The 21,584-nt window shown below is 35.4% G+C and overlaps 2 protein-coding genes across 4 annotated transcripts in view; one reads left to right on the top strand and one right to left on the bottom strand.

The window, feature by feature from the left end:
• The window catches only part of LOC145293779 (succinate-semialdehyde dehydrogenase, mitochondrial-like), a 94,603-nt gene extending 86,223 nt beyond the window's left edge, over positions 1 to 8,380 (bottom strand). The window contains exon 1 of one of the 3 annotated variants that reach the window (XM_080140304.1): positions 8,218 to 8,380. The gene's annotated coding sequence lies outside the window, so the exon portion shown is untranslated. The remainder of the gene's footprint in view (positions 1 to 8,217) is intronic. The other 2 variants (XM_080140310.1, XM_080140308.1) reach the window with 2 other exon arrangements.
• Positions 8,381 to 11,457: 3,077 nt separating this feature from the next.
• The window catches only part of LOC145293778 (trypsin II-P29-like), a 53,229-nt gene continuing 43,102 nt past the window's right edge, over positions 11,458 to 21,584 (top strand). The window contains exon 1 of the mRNA XM_080140302.1: positions 11,458 to 11,612. Coding sequence (XP_079996428.1) covers positions 11,576 to 11,612 — 37 coding nt within the window. The 5' untranslated portion in view covers positions 11,458 to 11,575. The remainder of the gene's footprint in view (positions 11,613 to 21,584) is intronic.

Genomic DNA, 21,584 nt, shown 5'->3' with positions numbered 1-21,584 from the left:
ACTGATAAGGTGGAAAATATTTTATTAAAGAAAATAAAAAATAAAATTTGATGAAAATGATCGTAAAACACAGGAGAGTTCAACAGGAAGGTAATTTTCCATTCAAATTAAACAAAGATAGCAGCAATTTTTCACCTGCTAACACGATTAAAGTTTTTTTTTTTTTTTAATAATTCAGTAATATTCAGGTAATTTCGACTGCATAATTTGGAAGCTACCATCGTAATTTATAAGAATTGATAAAAAAAAAAAAATCAGTTGAAACCATTGTTTTTATCTGAAAACTCCATTTATCAACTACAAAATCTCGTCCCAATAGTGTAGAAGCACCAGTTTTTTCTTTTTTTTTTTGCTTTTAATTTTTGGATTACAGTAAAAAAAATCCATGGAAGATATGTATATATTTTTGGGTACTCATGCACTTATTAATCCGTGCTGAAATAATAACATTATTATTTAAAAAGCCATTCTTAACATGGGGAGGGGAGGGTGCTTTGTACCTATTCTGTACTTTAACCTTACAATTGAATAAAAAACATATCATAAAACTTTAATTAAACGTGGAAATACGATTTAAAAATTAGCGCGGATCACTCTCTGCATTAGCACCCATTTATCCCTGGTGTTAAACATGAAACACCATACAGTCAACATAACTTTTCTCTTCCCTGCAACTTCTTTCCCACAGAAGAGATGTTGCGAGCCTGTCTCTGCTTTATTGTTAATTTTATGACAAGTGCTCATCTGAGCTCCAATCTATAGTCCCCCCCCCTCCCCGGCCTGACTTCCACAAAAAAACACTCGTCTACCTGAAACCGCTATCAATAATTTCCACCACTCTTTTTCTGTGCCTAAGCCTAAACGTAGATTAATGCTTCTTTCTTAGAACTGCACGCCTGTGGAACTCTCTTGTGTTTTCTTGCTTTCCAACTGACTACAATATGGTTGTCTTAAAAAATAGCGTGGATCAGTAAGTGCATTAGCACCTATTTTTGAAAACATAAAAATACACTTGTGTATTAACAATGACAATATTGAAGGAGTTTCAATAATTTTTAATTACACTTATATATTTCCAGACATATTATGTCTAACAAGATGGTAGCGTGTTAGTTCACAGAAGACATCTTTATTTTCAAAGGGAAGTAACTCGTACAGCACAAATTATAAACAACAAGGAAAGATAATCCATATATTGACAGATGCGTAAATTTTCCCCCAAATTTCAAGAAGCTATGTCTCTATCAAGAGAGGAGAGAAAGTGTAAACAGGTCTGGGATGTGGATGCATTTTGTTTGTGTTGGCGCTGGTAGTTAGATATTGTCATCATTATTTATTTTACTGTTTCCATACACTGCATTGTTGTAGCCCTCAAACACAACCCTTTCACACTTTGCACAATGCTTGCAAAACAAACTACAAAATCCTCCTTATATAGATTTTAAAAATCTTTAAAATCAATAAATATTTATTATTTTAATCATTAGTATTAGCAATTGAAAATTAAGTTTACCCTCCCTCCACACACACAGAAAAAAAATAAAAATGAAAACTAAAAGAATCGTTTTTGGTATCGGAAAATGGGCACAAATTTTTCCGATTCCGATACTAACCAATTTTTTTCAATTCTGATTAATCATTCAACCACTGGTCATTATGCCTATAGTTGAAATTCAGTGACCATATTTACAAAGAGATAACACACTGAAGGCACTTAGTATTTAAAAGTATCATCTTAATTATTTTCATTTGCAACTTCAGAGTGTTTTCTCTTTGTAAGGTAGTCACTAAGTTTTGACTACGAGTATAATAAAATGTATAAAATAAAATATGCATAAGTGCGCTTGAAAGCCAAATCACAACGCAATATTAGGAAAATAAACAAATATTTTACTTGTTTGAAATTTATATCATAAATATATTTCGGAGGTATACTCCATCCTCAGTATGTTGTTTTCTTTCTTTTTTTTGCTTTTCTTCTTCTTTGCCATGTTGTAAAGTTGGAGAAAGAAAAGTCTGTTTGTAAAGAGCCACGCATTGTATTTCAGCGGTTGTATTTTGAAATGTTGGAACTATACGTAGGCAACGCGGGAATAACATCAAGGGTATGAATTCCATATAGAAAATAAAACGTATTTCATCCTTGAAAAACGGGGATAAAGTAATTTAAATGACCTAACATATCTATTTCTTTTTCTTATAAAATAAATACTTTATATAAACACTTATTAATTAATAATTAAATCCTAAAAAGTTAATTTGGATCGGGTGTTTCTGATTTTCGATTGATTTTTTTTTTTAAATTCTGAGTATTCATTTTTTAGTTAAAAACTAGTCGCTTTCATTTTCACTGTCCGTCCATGTGTAAAACAAACTAACGCATATTTTTGGTACTTGTCCAGAATTCTCCCTATATCAAAATATAAATATAATAAAAAAAATATGTATGATATACATACTCTTGGCGGAAAGAAAATATTGTACACCAAAATTCATTTAATTTTATCTAGTGGTTTTATTTTTTAGTGCGAAAATCAAATTTTATGGCTGAATGATGATGAGACGATCTCATGATGCCATCTTGAAAACAGTCTGAAGGAAAAAGGGAAGGTAATCCAAATAATTCATACTTGTGAGATTTTAGAAAGCCATTCTTAACATGGGGAGGGAGGAGCATTGTAAAAACTCAAATTTGCTTAAAACGATTTTCTTTATAATAATAAAAGTACTTGAAAGCACTTATGCTTTAAGGCTATATCAATGCTGTTCGTAGGAAACACTGTGGACACGAGTTAGTATACAAAAGAATAATGACAAGGGAGAAGAAATTTTCAATAATTTTCAAGAAATAAATAATAAAATAAAACAAATAAAAGAAAGCTCCACTGAATAATTACATTTATTTTTTCTCCTGAAGAAGAGATACTATTAATTTATTTTTATTTCGGACTATTATTCTCATCTTTATTAGTTGCTGCTGAAGATAGCGGTTTCAATCCCACCCAAAGCGTGCCAGAGGTTTACTTGGCCAAAATGTGGTAAGACGACAACAACTACGGATGGCAGTGATGGCTGAGAATGCAGTTAGGAGATTCGAAGTTCCTATCCGTCACGGTTACCACCTGACGAAGGCCAGAGGATTAGTTGGCTGAAACATTGTGAATAAAACAAACCAATAAAAGATGAAAAACAACAACTAATAAAGATGAGAATAATAGTCCAAAATAAAAATAAATTAATATATATAATGCTCATCTCAAAAATGAATTCCAATTAAGGAATAATATATAAAGAGATACTATTCTCGAAAATTAGGGATGTCAACACCTACCATCTTGTAGGACACATTATGTTCATAAATATACGTAATACACTTAAAAATTATTGAAAATTCCTTCTAATATTGTCATTATTCTTTTATATGCTAACTTATGTTCATGGTATTTCCCATGAATAGCATTGATATAGCCTTCAAACACAACTCATTTTTGTTTGATTAAATTTGTGAAGATTATAAGTATAGTTACAAACAGTACTTAATTATTCATTATTTGGATTCATTGGACCAATGTTCTCATCTTTAGTGTCATTTTCACGTTTCGGTCGATGTAACACAGGGGACATAACTCTGAAAATAATATTTTAGATTACTTGTGTCATGGCTGCAATATTTGTTGTCTATAGTTATAGACTTGTTTTTTTTTTCTTTTTTTAACTAAAAACACAATAGCAGTTGTTCCATACGATGAATTTTCATAATCTTTGGATATATTACTATTTTCAACATGACAATTAAGTACGTAATATTATTGTTTGCTTAAAACGATATATTTAAAAAAATAGATTTGTCGGTTATAGCTTAACAAGCACAGAAAAATCTGTAGCAGGTAGCAACCCTTTGCAGTTTGAGATTTTGAATATCTCTGGTTTGTAAACTCTGTGGTGATTAGTGCTGACAGTTAACTTCTCTTCGGGCTTGCCTAATCAGAAGCCATCTCTGTGACGAGCTGAGCACGTGATAAAGTTTATATAAAGGTTAATGGTACTGCAAGGCAGATTCCACTTTCTTGATCAGTGATAACAACTATCTCCTCTCCCTTTTCCGCTCTTAGTACAGACGACACATTTTACTCTTTTAGGCTCTACAGAACTGCTGGTGGTGATAAAACCTGTCCCAGTCTTTGGCCCTAGGTTTCATGAGGAGATAAAGAATCCATCATGGCTACCACCACACCCTAACTTCAACATACAACACTTTTCTTCAAAGAGAACTGTCTAACCTTTTTATCTCCATCCAATATAGATGAACCCATGTTTCCCCTCACAGCCCTCACAGTTCTGATGCTACCTTTTACTTGTAGAAGACTAGGATATAAATACCCTAAACTCGCTACAAAAAAAAATAATGGAACGAATTGAATGAAGGAAACAAAGAACTCAAATGCTGGAATCAAATAAACATGTCATTTATTTTCTGTTGAGAAATGAAAGTCTTGGGTGTACACGTGTTCATTCGGCCGTTGACAACTACGCGCGTGGAAGGAAAGGGGAATGCAAGAGAGAAACGCGAAGTGGCAAGCCAGCCTGTAGAAAGAGAGGGTTAAGCTCAGTAGATAGTCGCGCACATGTCTGTGTTGATGGACCAAAACGAAGGGGAGATAGAGTGAGAAAGAGTGAGAATGTCAATCCAGTTCATGGAGATAGAAAGCGTATAAAGTGTACGTACTGTCTGTTGGCTTTTTGTCCCACATAGTAGCAAGTGGTGTGAGGTACGCGCGTGCGCGCATGCCGAAAAGGCTCGCTGCCGGTCTGTAGACTGCCCAGCTAGGAAGCTGGTCTGAAAAGGCTGGAAACAGCTTGTCTCTTGCTTTTATAGCCGTTTCCAGTGGTCTTTTGCACATGTGTGGATTTCCTTTGAAAGGGGAAGTGACGTTGTCCATGCGTGCGTGTATGTGCGTACGTTAGCGTGTGTGTGTATGTACGTGAACGTGAATATGTGTACGTGTGTGGACGTGGGCATGTATGTTTGTGTGCGCGTATGTATATGACAAGTAATATAGCTTGAGATGTGAACGCATGTTTTTATGTGAGACTAGAAAAGGATCGCGCACCCCTTTTCTGTCCTCTGTCAGTGGAGGAAAAATCCTTCATGACTGACACAATTTTTATTTCTGTTACTATCTTTCAGAGTGCTCCTTTTTGAGAGCTGGATTTTCCCTACATTAAAAACCCAAGCGTTGTGTCTAACTCTGCCCTCGTGGGGAAGCAAGTAAATAAGAACCGTCTTCTCTTTTACTCTACATTCATGCTAATTCAAGATAATCAATAAAGTTATTTTTAATTGTTAGAATGGATATTCATCGTCACTTATCCTTATAAATCTGCATGATGTACGTACCCGTAACGGAAAGAAAATATCATTCACCAAAAATCACGTAAATTGATCAAATTGTTTTACTTTTTTTATAAAGAAAATCATTTTTAAGCTAATTTGAGTTTTTCCAATGCCGATCACTCTCCATGTTAAGAATGGCTTTCTAAAATCTAAATTTGGAGTTATCTCATTGGGCCCTTCAGACTGTTTTCCGGACGACGTCACAAGATAGTTGCTTAGAAAATTTGATATCTTTATTTAAAAATAAGAGTATTTGATCAATTTACGTGATTTTTGGTGTATGATATTTTCTTTCCGTCACGAGTACGTACATCATACAGTTTTTTTCTTTCTTTTTCTTTTTTTTTGGTAAATGTTTATTTTGACTGTAACACAACGCCGACCATTCTAGTTTGTGTTTAAAGGTTATTGAGGCCGCTGAAAACGAATCTGGCATTTAAACCTGTCGCAAATTTACCCTTTGCATAGTATGGGACTATTTTGTGCCATTTCACTGCCTTCGTTAACGCTATGTGCGGTAGTGTTTTCTTATATGATGCTCACATGCATAGTAAAGTGACTTGTCACATCGCAGAGGAATCTTTAGCGGACATTTTAAATAACAAGAAAGTTTTTTTGTTTTTTTTTAAAAAGGTGGTTCATTTTTTTTTTTTTTTGTTACATAGTTTTTAATGCTTTTTAATTAATCTAAAAGATTAAGTTTACACGAGCGGTTTACAAAAACATATTTTTATGTTTTTCGTTCTTTTTTTGGAGGGGGGTATTCAATTATAGAACTTGTATAGTTTTCAACAGGTGCTTCTGCACTTTAATTAACATTTTTTTTTCGTAAGTAACGCGTAAGTAACTTACGGAAAAAAAGGTTAATTAAACTGCAGAAGCACCTGTTAAAAACTATATGAGTTCTATAATTGAATACCCCCTTCCAATGCTTTGTAAACCACTCGTGAAAACTCACTGACAGCGTTATTTTTACTATTAAATGAGGTGAAAACTATTTTTTTTTTATTTTATAAAAACTATTTGTGATTTAAAATGTCTGCCATGTATTAATGCGCCTTGTGAAACGTCATGTGACTGCGTGCATGTGCACACATTTCAGTGAGAACCGCTCGCATGTAGCGTTAACGAAGGCGGTGAAATGCAAAGTAGTCCTAAGGTCTAAGAGTTAATACCATGCAAACGGTAAATGGTTAATGTGAACGGATGAGGTCCCAAGATCCAGCCTCGTTCTGAGATCGGGGGAAAAGGTGGGTTATGTCATACTCTGTGACTGGTGTCGAGGCAAAAAATTAACCTTTTCAACATTATATGAAAAGTAACTAATCTCGTGAAACTGTTTAATTTTTAAAAAATTCTTTGAACTGTGTAGGGCTGCAGAGTTTTAAGTAAAATTAAATCTCTTTGCCCCAAACAAAATAATAAAAAAAAGAATGAAACAAAACGACACCTCCTTCTGATTTAAAATGCATTGCATTTATTTTTTAACAAAAACAAAAAGGTGAATAAACAAAAAGTCCAATCAGTGAAAGTTCTTTCGAAGTCATTATGATTAAAATGTTAGATGAAAGTCCTTCATGAAATCAAGGAGTTTAGAAGGTTAAAGTCCTGTGTGAAAATAATGAGATTATTTTAAAGTTTGTGTTTTATCTGGCGAAGTTCACCTTACTTAAAAAGTCCCATGAGGAAGGTAATTCGTGAGGAAAGTAATTTGGTGTTATTAATTAGAAAATGTGCGGAGTGGATGCATGTGTGCATAAGTGATTTTTGAGTGGCGTATGTCATCATGGTGTTGACGGCATCGGCAGCGACAATGTTGTGAAGACAAGAGGCATGTTCTTGTGTGTCGTCGAAACGACTGAATGAATTGAATGAACTGAATCCTAGAAGACTGTTTGATGCGTTTTTATACATTCTGGGCCGACTCCAAAAACAAGATTGCTGCTACTGATATTTTGGTTTTTGGAAAAGCGTTAAAAAGACAATCTTCTGAATTTTCTCATTAGTCGCTTGTGTCACGTGATACTGTCGCCAACTACGTCAGCCAGAAATATGTTCATTTTACTTTTGTTCTTGTGAGAAAAATGTGTGGGCATTACTGGAAGAACTTATTTTTGTGCAAAATGCACGGGGAAATTGAAATGAATAAATTTATTTGCGCAGGTGTGTGTGTGTGTGTGTGTGTGTGTGTGTGTGTGTGTGTGTGTGTGACTGCACAACTGTTTAATTTTAAAAAAATCTAATTTTTGAACTGTTTAATTTTTTTTTAATTCTAATTATGTGAACTGTTTAATTAAAAAATTTTTTTTAATTATTTGAACTGTTTAATTTTTAAAAATTCTAATTATTTTAACTGTTTATTTTTTTTTAATTCTAATTATTTTAACTGTTTATTTTTTTTTTTAATTCTAATTATTTGAACTGAACTGTTTAATTAAAAATCTTCTTTGAACCGTTGAATTTTGAAAAATTCTAATTCTTTGAATTGTTTAATTAAAAAATGTCTAAATTCTTTGAACTGTTGAATTTTAATTTAATTCTTTTTCTGTTGTTCAAGAACGAGAATGGATCTTGGGGCCCCATCCGTTCACATTAACGCGGTAAATTCGCAACCTGTTTGAATATCAGATTTGTTGTCAACGACCCGGAAAACCTCTTAAAACACAAACTAGAATGGTCGGCGTTGTTTGTGTTACAGTTAAAATAAACATTTACCTTTTTTTTTTCTTTTTTTTTTTCGTATGGGTGAAATTCTGAACAAGTACCAAGTATTGATATGCTGTAAAAGCATAAAAGGAAATAAATAAACTTGAATTACTTACTTAATTTAACTGTTTGCGACGTAAGATTTCTCAATGGTAAACAATCATTCGACAGACGATGCTATTTATGTTCATATTTTGGTAGAATTACGGCTAACTGTCGAGATTAAATACGTTGTCGTTGGAAACCGAACGTCGACAGCTGCAAAGACGTTGGTTGGATTCTTGTATCGATATTCGAACAATCCGTTCCATCCCCAAAGACGCGATTTCTAAAGACTTATCGATTATTAGACGCTCACAGAAATCATTATATTCTATTGGAAAAAGGTGTTAAAGACTCGATTAATAATTACTTCTGCTTAAATGACACAGAATGGGTTTCATTGGAAAATTATGTAAACGTCACATTACACAAACACACTCAACAACGCTCTGAAGGCTTCCTTTCTTATAATTCCTATAATTGTCCTGTTATTTAAATTGTGGCTATATGATAGACTAGAAAGCGGTCCGGGCTTGCCCAGTCGTAAAATACGCATACATATGATATTTTAATTTATGCAGATTAGGTACTTATTGTTATAGAGCCAATTCTATATTTATTATTATTATATTGTACCCAATACATAGTAGCGTGGCCCGGTCATAAAATACGCTTAAATATGATATTTTAATTCATGCAGATTTTGTATTTATTATTAAAGAGCCAAAAATCTATTGATTATTATATTGTACCCAATATATAGTAGTGATTTCAAAAGTAAAAAAAATGAATTTGGTGAATCAGCTAAAATAGAAGCCAAAAGACTTAATGCTCTAGCCTTAGTCATTACCGTTTGAGATGGATAAGAAAATATTAAAATTTAACCGACTTTAACAAATAAATATATATTTGCACATGAATACAAGAGCACTTTAAGTCAGCTTGCCATGTTCATTTTTTTCCCCAATTATGACTCCTTAGCAGTTGTTTTTACTGGCTAAAAACCAAATCAAATTTATTTCACAGGTCCAAATCCCCTATATTACAAGTTTCAAGTTTGTAGAGGAAAACTTGACAGAGGAGTTTGGTAGAGACCGCTATGCACACACACAGACAAGATCTCTTTCATATATATACTAGCGGGCATACCCGGCGTTGCCCGGGTGTGGAAAGGTTTCATAGTAAGGGCATTGATTAACGGAACCCTAAAAAAAAAAAATATCACTAAACGCAAAAAAAAAAAAAAAAAAAAATTAACCAACCCACTAAAAAAATGAAAATAGCGAGTACTTGTGCAAGCGCAAAAAAGAAAAAAAATTAGCTGCAGTAGCCAGGTTCGAACCTGTTATGCTAAGAGGAAAAGAAAGTGAAAAAGCAAACGGTTTGGTCGCTGCGCCCACCGCGACATATGATATCGCCGACGTTCAAAATAAGGTTAGTCATTGCAAGGCATATAATAACTTTGCAAAAAAATGTCAACAAAAGAAACTGACCCGTTCTTGTAAAAAACGGACCCTTTGACGGTCAAAGAATCAATGTTTGGGGCCAACTTTTAAATATTTTGTCTTTCGAGAGTCCAATCTTTCTAACAATACCAATTTTGTCAGTGTTCATTGCATGCGTCGAAAGTTTTTGGCAGACTTACAAACACACACATATTTTGGCTTTTATATATATAGACTAGCGAGAGTGCCCGGCGTTGCCTGGATGTTTAGGTGGTGTAGTAAGGACCCAAAAATGTATACATAAAATGAATACATTTTTCACTCCACGCTTCTTCTCCACCATTGCCTACAGTACAAAACAGAAAACAACAAAACAAAACAATATTAATTTATTTATTGTGGACTACTATTCTCATCTTTATTAGTTGTTGTTTCTCTGGTCTTCGTCAACAACAACTAATAAAGATGAGAATAGTAGGCCGCAATAAATAAATTAATATAAATAATACTCATCTCAATAATGAATTCCAATTAAAATCTATAAATATAAAACCGAAAATGTATGTATATATGTATGTATGTATGGGCGAATGAACTCTTTTCTGGGTCAACGGCCAACTAGCACCTTGTATATTTGTGTTTGTGTATATGTGTATTGGGGTGGAGAGGGCTCCTGTAAGCCGTGATGAAGGCAACCTTTCTAGGAGAAGCAAATCTCTGATTTAAAAAACCATAAAGCGGAAGACCATTACCCGCATTAAGCTGGTCTGCAGTTTAATTTGTTGCTGGCTATCTTGCTCTTGCTTGTTGCTGGTTCTCAACATTTTGAACCGAGAGAGAGACTTAGCTGTCGTACAAAGCTAAGACTCTGTAACATCATCTTTGTATAGATACTCCCTCAGACATTTGGGCTCATGAATTTTAAATGTCTGAGGGAGTGGCACTCGTCTGACAGGACGTTGCAATCATCATGCATCATGTATGTATGTATGTGTGTTCGCTTTTTCTGTGTGTCTACAAAAGGCTTCTTTCAGAGAAGCGGTCGCTTGCTTAACAACTTTTTAAAACTTTTTATATCACATATAAATCGTAATATCTCACAGTTAACAACGAAGTTCGCCTGTCTATTTAATTTGCTCGATTTCGGGAAGATAAATATTCAATATTTGTCGCTCGCCGCATGTGGGTTAGTCTTTTTCCTATAATATCTTCGGCGGGGGGGGGGGCGTTCAGCAGTAAATGAATACTATCCCGCAGTCAAAACTTGACCTTATTTAAAACGGGCACCTGCTAAATCCAACTAATTAAATAAATTCAAACGTGTTTCTGTTAGCATCTCGCGGGGTGGGGCAATGGTTATTATCGCACTTTCTTTTTTTCACACTTTAATTTACAACTTTGCCTGGTTCGATCCTCATACTTACTTTTTTTTTAACCCCCTCCCCTCCAAACACCCGGGCAACACCGGGTACCCCTCGCTAGTAATATATAAAACAAAACAAAAGCAAAAAAAAAGTCAACCATTGTTCACATTAGCAAAATTTAAAAAAATACATTTCTATAGTTTGTAAGGTCCGAGAGAGAAAAAAAATTAGTTTATCTTTCTTTTCCTTATCTAATATCCGGTTTCATTGTCTTTTTTTTTTTAAATAAAAAAGAAGAAAAAAGCAACAAAAACAAAAAAAACAAAAAAAACAAAAAAAAACAGCAACAACAACAACAACAATAATAGTAATTAAAAATACAGGAGACCACATTAACGAAGAAAAAACCCATTAACGGATACTTTTTGAATTAAACATAAAACAGAAAAACACATCAGCCTTTCAATGAATCATTTTTTCTTTTCCTTTTTTCTATGAACATATTACTTTTTACAGTTTTATTAATATCTATATACTTAAAAAAATCTTTTTCTAATTCTATGGACATATATTTTCGATTTGACTTATCCTATACCGGGAGACACCCCAGTGCATGATCATCGATGGTAACTGCACTTCAATCATTTACATTGACATCAGGTAAATTACACTTGATAGTACCATGCATGCTTCTGCTCTAGTTAACTTACTATAATTTTTATAACTTTGTTCACCATTTCAACATACACTCTTTGAAATAGGAAGCCGCTACTATAACTCATCATTTACTGTCTGACTTTAATAGAAAAAAATTTTTTTTTAATGGGGTTTGACTATCTGGAATGTTCTTTTTTTTATGTTTGCTATTCACAAAACCCAGCATTGCCCGACCATAATCCAACATACATATAAAGTTTCAAGTCTGTACACCAAAAATTGAAAAAGTAGTTTGGTAGAAACCATTTCACAGACAGATAAGAGATTTATTCTAAATGCAGCTCCAAATGCCATGCAATTATGCACAATGTAGAAAATATGCACAAATAGAACTGTGCATCATAGTGAAATGAAACTAATCATTCAATAAGAAAACAGAAAAAACAAATAGTGAATTAATAACAGTTCGTTTTTAAAGGAATATGCAAATTAGTTATGCTTTTTAAAGTCAATGGTATATTCAAGACTAAGTATTTAAGGAAATTGTATTCACTATTAAGATAGAAAGATAGAAAAGTGGGCTTTTAATATCAATGTCAGTGCGACAAGTAACTGAACTTTATATATATATATATATATACATATATATATATATATACATATATATATATATGTGTGTGTGTCATGATGCGTTTTAGAACACCAGTATTTTTCCACTCCAGTAAAAAAAACACCCAATGGTGGCGTTTCACATGAAAAATTCAGCCACATGACCAGCACATGCCATTCACATGCAACTCATGGGCGTCAATGCATGTAGATGTTTTGCATGGGTGTTTATTATGTCTATTTTTTTTCGTTTTATCCGCAAATGAAAAAAAAAAAAACACAACTTTTTTTTTCAAATAATTAATAACAATAGACTTTTGATTTCACACCAAATCGAACATAAACACCCTCAATGTACATTTGAAACTCTTTTTACCATGCCAGGCTCAATAAGAAATTAATTCTATTTATTTGTCTTTTACTAAGAATAACATCTTTTGTACCAACCCTATTTCATGAAGACAGCACTTCTGCGGCCAAAAAGGCCTTAATTCGGCTAGGAAGCAGGAGGTCTCCCAAATGCGACTGATGTCTCCAGTCAAAATGACAAGCCCAGTCTCAGCAGAGTCTCAGCAGCAGTAACAGTAATTCAAACACAACTTTTATACGATCAACAAACTACTTTTATGCAATAAACAAACTACTTGAATGCGAACCACTAACTACTCATATGCAACTACTACTGCCTGCATGCTTCCTTTTTTTTTTTTTTTTTACATAGGCATCACCACATTATCAAGGCCAAGAGGCCACTCAAGGATAAGGGTTAAAGAGTGTACAGTAGAAATTGGACAATATAGTAATCATTAGTAATGAAAATTTGGTAAATTTGATAACTTATATGGAACGGCTCATCAAGAACTTATTTACGTTAAACTTGAAGACAACCATATTGTAGTCAGCCGGAAAGCAGGAAAACGGAAGACAATTCCACAGGCGTGCAGTTCTAAGAAAGAAGCTTTGTTCATGGAATCTACGTTTAGGTTTAGGCACAGCTGAGACTACTTTTCTACAACCAGCAAACTCCGGCTCACTCTTGTGGTTTCCAGTGTCTCCTGCAGCCCTCAACAGCTTTCCATAGCCTGTAACTGTCAAGATACCTTTTCCAGCGCTGGTTGACATCAGGATACCTACTCCAGAGCCTGTCAACGTCCATCTGCCCATACCAGTACTTACTGATGCTCAACAGCTCTGTTCCAGTACTCACTGTCGTCTGTCATCTGGTTACCTCTCTCAGTGCCTACTGACATAAAGCTTTCCAATTCCAGAGGCTGATCCTGTCTTAGCCAGACTGATCACGATCTCCAGACCTTTTGAATTTGTCACTAGCATTTATTTTCTTGGTCAACAAAAGACGATCCATTGTCTTTAAATGAATTTCAGTGTCTGTCATCCTTCTTTTGCTATTGCTTTTTGTTTCTTTGTCTACCTTATAGTTGTACGGCCGCTTGGTGCATCTCTTGACCTGCTGCAACATATATATATATATATATATATATATATATATATATATATATATATATATATATATATATATATAAATGAATCACAAAACGGCTATATTCAGATTCCAAGATTTTATTCATCTTACCATTTATTTTTTTCAACATGTCAAAATTTACAAATATTTTACACCACCTGTTTCGTAATGCATAAACAATCAGTTATTATTATTTTAATACTAAATTTTTAGGTGTTGACTCATCAAAAAAATTGATAGTACACACATGAAACACTAGTCCCCTTCGAAGTAATCTTCTCCAGCTGCAATGCACTTGTTCTACCATTCCAATAACTTCTGGAAGGCACCATGGAATTCCTCTTGTGTGAGCGTGTTCATGACCCTCATAACAGCAACCTTTCATCTCATCAATTGTCTTATAACGACATCTTCTAAGATTTTCCAACAACTTAGGAGATAACCAAGAGAGAAAGGTCTGGACTATAGGGAGGGTGAGGAACTGTCTTGATGCCCATCTTGGTCAAATAGTCTGTGACAAGGATGGAGTTGTGGACTGGTGCATTCGCACAAATCTTCCACATCTTCAGTTCCCACACTGACATCAAACTGTGCACTTATTGTCTCTACAGACACAGGACAGTCTTTATCCATGAAATTCTTTATTTGGCCAATCAAATCTGGTGTTCTGATTTCTTTACTCCTCTCACACCTCTTATGAACTGAAGAAAAATTATAAGCTTGCAAATAAAAAAGGTATTTATGATATTCACTAGCTTTGAATTTTTTAAGGTTTCCATTAAAAGACTACAAAACCAAATGTTAAGAATCTTGGAATTGCCAGTGAGAACTCAATGGCAAACGGCTGTTGTGATGATGCAAATTCATTTGCAAAGGTTATCGAAAGGGGTGGAGAATACTGGAAATCTGGGAGAGTTGTTGTCACCCGGACTCCAGGGAACACCACTCGTTTTTGTTAGTGAGCAATCTCTGTGTGAGAGCTCCTAGCAAGTGAGATACTACTAATAAAAACGTATTATAAATAGAAGTATGAACTCCATATGAGAGGGATCCCAGTTTGTTGAAACATTCTTTTGATTGAACTCAAATCCATGCTCTCCACCTGTAAAACATTTACAAGAACCTGCCTAACCACAGCCACAATAGAGACGTCCTCCGCCATCCCTCCTCTCTCTCTGTACCAAAAACCAAGCAAAATTTTTGTAGCAGTCACAACTGATTTATTTTCCCTTGTGAATCCCCCCCCACCCCTTGCTGAGTGATTCAACCACACATTGACCAACCAGCTGGTGGGGTGCATTAATTCATCTATCCCCTAAAGAACTTCTTTAGCCCCCTTTGGAAAACATGATCAGTCAGCAGAGAGAACCCAACCAGTAGAGAAGCTAGACATCTTTCTTTCTCTCTCGTCCTCGACCACTCGACATCCAGCATCAACAATTTTCATAAAAAATAACTGCTGCCAACCTAGGACTGCACAAAGAATGACTTCCTGACTGACAGACCCAAAAGAACCTTCCATTCCTTCTTTCTCAACCCGGATGCAGTTCAACTGCAGCATGTTTGTATGTCTGCCAAAATCTTTCAACAGACACACCGGAATGTGACGAAACCGATATCGTTTTAAACCTCAATCCTTCGGACGACAAATATAGAAAATTGGCCAAAAACATTAATTCCTTCACCCTCAACTGAGCAATTTTCTACAGGAAGGGGTCAGTTTTTGCGTCGCCATTTTCGTAAGTCATCGTATCGGTTGGATTAACTATGCTTAGTTTCAACATTCGGAACTTCTTGTCGGGCGATGAAGACATCGGCTAAGACGTCACATATTTTTTAACCTTTTTTTCTCCTTTGCATTACGAGTTTGAGCCTGCCTGCCTATTACCACTTTTTTTTTAACACCTCTGCCTACTGTTGTTTTGACCCCCCCCCCCCCGGGTTCCTTACTACACTACCTAAACACCCGGGCAATGCCGGGCACCACCGCTAGTTAAAAATATCTTTCAGTTTGTTTTTCTCTCTTTTGTCCACAACACGCTATGTTGAATTTAGCACATATGCATAATTGCGTTGACACACCGGTTCTCATTAGATAATCAAAGTTAAGCAATGTTGAGTCTGATCAGTACCAGATGGGCGACCATTTGGGAATAACAAGTGCCATATGTAGGAGGCTGTTGACACCTTCCCGCAAGAAAGGGAACAAAGTAAAACTCAGGGAGTCTACAAAGTGCTGCTGAACTGCATTGTTAATAAATTAACAATGCAAAGGTTTTTAGTGAAAAAAACAAACAAAACAAAAACAGCATGGCAATCTGTCTAAGTTAAAATCAGTTGCTTATTAATGTTTTTCACATAAGAATCCGAGGTTGCTCAAATGACGTGCCTAAATATCACAGAAATAGAGAACAAGCAAGAGCTATTTGTCGTGCTTTTATCATGCCTTAATTTGTCATAAAAAAGTAGTAAATCCGTAATTTTCCTTAAACGCATATAGATGTCCACCATTCTGCGAGGCGTTCCACAGTGGCGTTTATTCTGAATTTTTGTAGAACAAAAAATTTGGGTTTCATTGATCTCCAAGCGGAATCCTAATCTTTAACTCTATCTCTAATCCAATGCATGTTTATACAGGACTTACCAAAGTAGGTCAGGAGTGTGTGCGCACACTGTGCCTAACTTATGGGTTTATTTTTGAGAGGTGGGGTGGGGCAAAACTATTTTTTTTCATTGGTGATGGCCCTCTTTCATAAAACATCCCAAATATCTATATTCTATAATTTGTATCTACCAATATGTGCTCTTTTCCTGAAACCTTGAAATTCGTCCCAAGGTAGGAAGGGTAATTCTACTCTGATGACGAACCATGTTGTAGATAATTCTAGTTAACAACAAGGATGTTTTTTTATACTAACGAATCACTTTTTATCAAGGCTGAGAGGCCACTCGAAGATAAGGGTTAATGAAACAACACCTTAAGAGGACTGGAAAATGGTGGGTAAAAATGAAAAGGATTTGATTATTTAATAGATCGACTCCAAAAGAATCTGTTAACATTCGACTTGAAAACAACCATGTTATAGTCAGCCAGTAAGCAGCCCCATGGTATTGTGTTTCACAGACGGGAAGTCCTTGAAAAGAAATTTTGTTCATGGAAGTTTTATTTAGTTTTAGATACACAGACAGAGGAAGGGAAATTCTCTACAGTGTTTATAGCTAGACAAGTTTTTTGCTGTGAATATTTTACAGGATTGGGAGGACAGAAATTGAAGCTCAGTCGGGCAATTACTATGAGAATAATGCTAAAGTTTGGAAAAACTAGCAATGTTTATTTTGTGAGAAAAAACCCCCAAAAGATATCACTTCCCACTAGATTTCGAAGTTGGTTCAAGAAATAACAATGTTCAGGCAATTAACAATCTACAATCCCAAAACATATAGATCAAATGCTTGGCATTCTTTAAAAACAAAAGTAAGACACAAACTTTGAAAGTTTTCAAGATAACAAAAAGTGAATGTCTAGACGCAAAAAAACATTTATTCTATATCATTCTTGTTTTCTTTCGTGTATATGTCACAATTTCTATTTTCTTTCTTCCTTTCTTTATTATGTGCGTATGTGTGTTGTATGTGTGTATGTGCATATGTGTTGTGTGTATGTATGTGTGGTGTGTGTATGTGTGTGATGTGTGTATGATTGTGTGTGGTGTGTGTATGATTGTGTGTATGTGTGTTGTGTGTATGTATGCGATGTGTGCATGTGTGTTGTATGCATACGTGTTGCGTTTGTGTGTGTGTGTGTGTGTCGCACTTCTAAACGAGTTCCCATTACCCCAGCTGAACGAAGACCGCAAACAGTTACATCAACCTCCCAGAGTCCATAATAAAAAAAGACCAATACAATAAGCATGTAGGTCTTCATCCACGCACCCATATTTTTTCTTTATGCTTAAACCCACTTCTCATGAAAGCGTCCTATCGTCCACTGCTGTTGTTATTGAAGTTTAATGTTTACTAAATGAACAGCCCTAGATTGTTTTGTAAATCGTTAGCAAACAACGACAACGCATTGACGAGGAAGGGGGACGGTTTGGAGTGGGGGAGAAAATGTTTCGTCAACTTGTGTGAACAGATAAAGAGCATTTATACTATTTAGATTGTTGGGACTACTGTTCTCATCTTGGGTGTTATTCTCACAACGTTTCAGCCGATGTAATCTCCGGCCTTCTTCAGGTGTATCTTGTCAGCAAAGACCTGTGATCTAACGAATAAAGTACTAAGTAAAATTCAGTTCAAAGTGACACTCTTGTGGAGGTTGAAGGTTCAATCCTCAGTGTGGACAATACTAAGAATACAATTGTGACTTATTTAAGACTTTTACCTGGTTATAGCTGATAGAAAAAAAGCATGTTAACCCCGTGGTTCTGCTCAAAATTCCACGCAGATTCTTGAGTTTGACAGAAAGATTTCTGAGTTCAACAAGATACACCTGAAGAAGGTTGCAAGTTACATTGGCCGAAACATTGTGCAAATAACATTCAAGATGAGAACAGTAGTCCAAATAATTCAAATACAGTAGAACTCCGGGATACGGTGGACCTAGGATATGATAGGATAAAGAGTAGGAGACCCTCTCTCTCCCTACTTTTTCTCCCTATTCCTCATCTTCTCTCTCTTTTTCTTAAATAGCAGATTAGATCTCACATGATGGAGATATGGATGGCGTACATTGGTAAGTACCAACGGGGTAGGATGTGAAGTAGTCCACATTTGTCCTCACGAGCTTGTAGGAATATAAAAGGTTTCATTCGAAAATTCCAAGCAGTTTAACAGAAAGATTCCTGAGTTCAACACGATACACCTGAAGAAGTTAAATTGGCCGAAATGTTATGCAAATAAAATTCAAGATGAGATCAGTAGTCCAAATAATCAAAATTATCGATCCTCATCTAAAAAATTCAAAAAAATCTATTATATAAATCTCATCTGTCTGTTTAAATGTATGTATGTATGTATGTATGTATGTATGTATGTATGTATGTGTGCCTAAAACTTTCGACAGAGGCGACGAATTTTCATGAGATTAGTATCGTTTTGAAGCTCGACCCTTCGGACTACAAATAGCGAAAAATTGGCTAAAAACATTATTTTTTTCACCCTCAACTGAGCAGTTTTCTACAAGGAAGTCTGATTGTTTTGTGTCGCTATTTTTACAAGTCATCGTATTGGTTGAAATGATTTTACTAATTTCAACGTTCCGAACTTCCGGTTGCATCATGGAGTAGGGGTAAGACGTCAGGTTTTCTTTCACTTTCTTTTCTGCCTTTGCGTCACGGGTTTGAGCCTGCCTGCCTACTACCATATTTTTTTTTTTGCTCAACATATACCTCCAAACACCCGGGCAATGCCGGGCACCCAGGCTATTAATAGAATAAAATGCAGTAGATGCTCTCTCTCCCAACTCTTCCTCCCCCATTTCTCTCTTAAGTAACAGATTCTCTCTCCTCTGATCTTGATCACGTTGTACAATGGGGAAAGGAGTGGCTGGTTACTTTTAATGCATCTAAAACCAAGCTTCTATTTTTACATCATCAACGTTCTGATCCCCATCTGGCATCAATTAAAATGAATGGCTCTCGTCTTGGGGAGGCCTCCAGTTTTGACAGGCTTCTGGGCTTGACCTTTACTCCTGATCTTAAATGGAATACGTACATCAAATCTGTTGCCAAGGCCACTGGAAAAATGGTCGGATCCTTCTATCGATCCAGTAGATATCTCACTGCTGATGCAATTCTCTATCTATATAAGAGCCAGATACGTCCAAGGATGGAATAGTGTTGCCACATATGGGCAGGCGCTGCTAGAAAAGACTTGTCCTGCCTTGATAGAGTCCAAAATAAACTTCGTGACCTGGTGGGAAATGTCCTTTTCTCTTCGCTGCAACCTCTATCTCACAGAAGAGATGTTGCGAGTTTGTCTCTGATGTATCGTTATTTTCATGGAAAGTGTTCGACTGAGCTTCAATCTATGGTCCCCCCTTGCCAAACTTTCACAAGAAACACTCGACTAGCAGAAAACCCTATCAATAATTTTCCACACTCTTTATCTGTGCCTAAACCTAAACATAGATTCCATGATCAAAGCTTCTTTCTTAGAACTGCACGCCTGTGGAATTGTCTTCCGTTTTCCTGCTTTCCAGCTGTCTATAATATGGTTGTCTTCAAGTCCAACGTGAACAAGTTTCTGATGAGCCGTTCCACTTAAGTTACCAAATTTACCGAACTTCCATTACTATCGATTACTATATTGTCCTTTTGACTACTGTACACTCTTTAACCCTTATCCTTGAGTGGCCTATCGGCCTTGATAAGTGGTGACGCCTATGTAAAAAAAAAATAAAAAAGATAAGATCTCCCATGATGGAGATATGGATTAAATAAATTGGTGAGTACCAGAAGGGTAGGATGTGAAGTAGTTCACATTTGGAGCTTGTAGGAATGTTCAAGTTGTAGTCAAATGCTCTACCACTGAATCACATCTCCAAATTATAATAAATTTGTTTTTTAAGAAGAAATGATTTGCTGAGATTTTATTATCTCTCTTAACCGGTGTAGCATAAAATATTCCCCTGTAAAAATTATTCTTTTTATCTATAAAAGAGAAAAGACTATTTTTAAGATCGGATACATATATCTAATTTTAATAAAATTTTCCAATCAACTCCCGACTATATATGGGTGAAGGCCAGTAAAAACAAAAAAAAAAAATGATATAGTGTTCCTATTTACTTTGCCTTCCCACAAAGGCAAAGTTAGACACCAAGGTCGTTTTTTTTTAATGTGGAGAAAAAGAACAAAATATAAAAATTGTCTGTCGTGAGAGATTTCTTCTCCACTAACTGAGAACAAAAATATGAAGTGTAGTATCAGAACAGATGGTATTTATTTGCTCCCCCACCGAGCAAATTAGGCACAAGGCCAATTTTTAATGTGAGAAGAGAGAGAAAAGGGAAAAAGGGGACCAGCTCCCGAGAGGTGGGAAATGGGAGCTGGTTAAAGGTCAGGCATGTGGGGTTGCCCCCACATCTGGTCTTTGCTAGTCATAGCTGGTCTTTGCTAGTCATAGCTTGCAGCATCTGCCGGAACAGATGGTATTTATTTGCTCCCCCACCGAGCAAATTAGGCACAAGGCCGATTTTTAATGTGAGGAATGAAGGGAGGGGGAAGGGAAAAAGGGGACCAGCTCCCGAGAGGTGGGAAATGGGAGCTGGTTAAAGGTCAGGTATGTGGAGTTGCCCCCACATCTGGTCTTTGCTTGTAGTATCTGTCGGAACAGATACTACACTTTGATCTTGTTTATATATTTTATTGAGAAAGAAAAAATTGAACATAAAAAACGTACAAAAAATTCAATTCAACAAAATTAGGCACAAGGCCCTACAAGAAATTGGGAGGGGGAGGGTACAGGGTCTTTTTGACTATGTAACAGATGAGACTTTGAAGTCTTACTCTTGACTGGCAACATTTACCAAAATACCTCAATCACTCTGTGGATCCTAATCTAACTAATAACCCCAGCGTTCAATGTAAAATTTAACTATGTACAATTTGTATATTCATTTCTGTATGTTGTGTGTGCATTTTTTTTTTTTTTTTTTTTTTTTTTTTTTGTGTGTGTGTATGTGTAAGAAAATAAAGTTCGATTTCATTTTGATACACTTTGATCTTGGCCCAAGGGCAAAACTAATATAGTGTTATGAGCATAGTGAAAAATAATGATCCTCATCCAATCCCAAGCAATGATAGGTCTTCCTGCTGCTAGTACATATATATATATATACATACAAGAGCAAATAGTTAATAAAACATGTTAAAAACACTTTG

The sequence above is a fragment of the Euprymna scolopes genome, chromosome 15, assembly GCF_053919585.1.
Source record: "Euprymna scolopes isolate OS-2025 chromosome 15, ASM5391958v1, whole genome shotgun sequence".
NCBI lineage: Eukaryota > Metazoa > Mollusca > Cephalopoda > Sepiida > Sepiolidae > Euprymna > Euprymna scolopes.
This window is presented reverse-complemented; position numbering and strand designations above follow the sequence as displayed.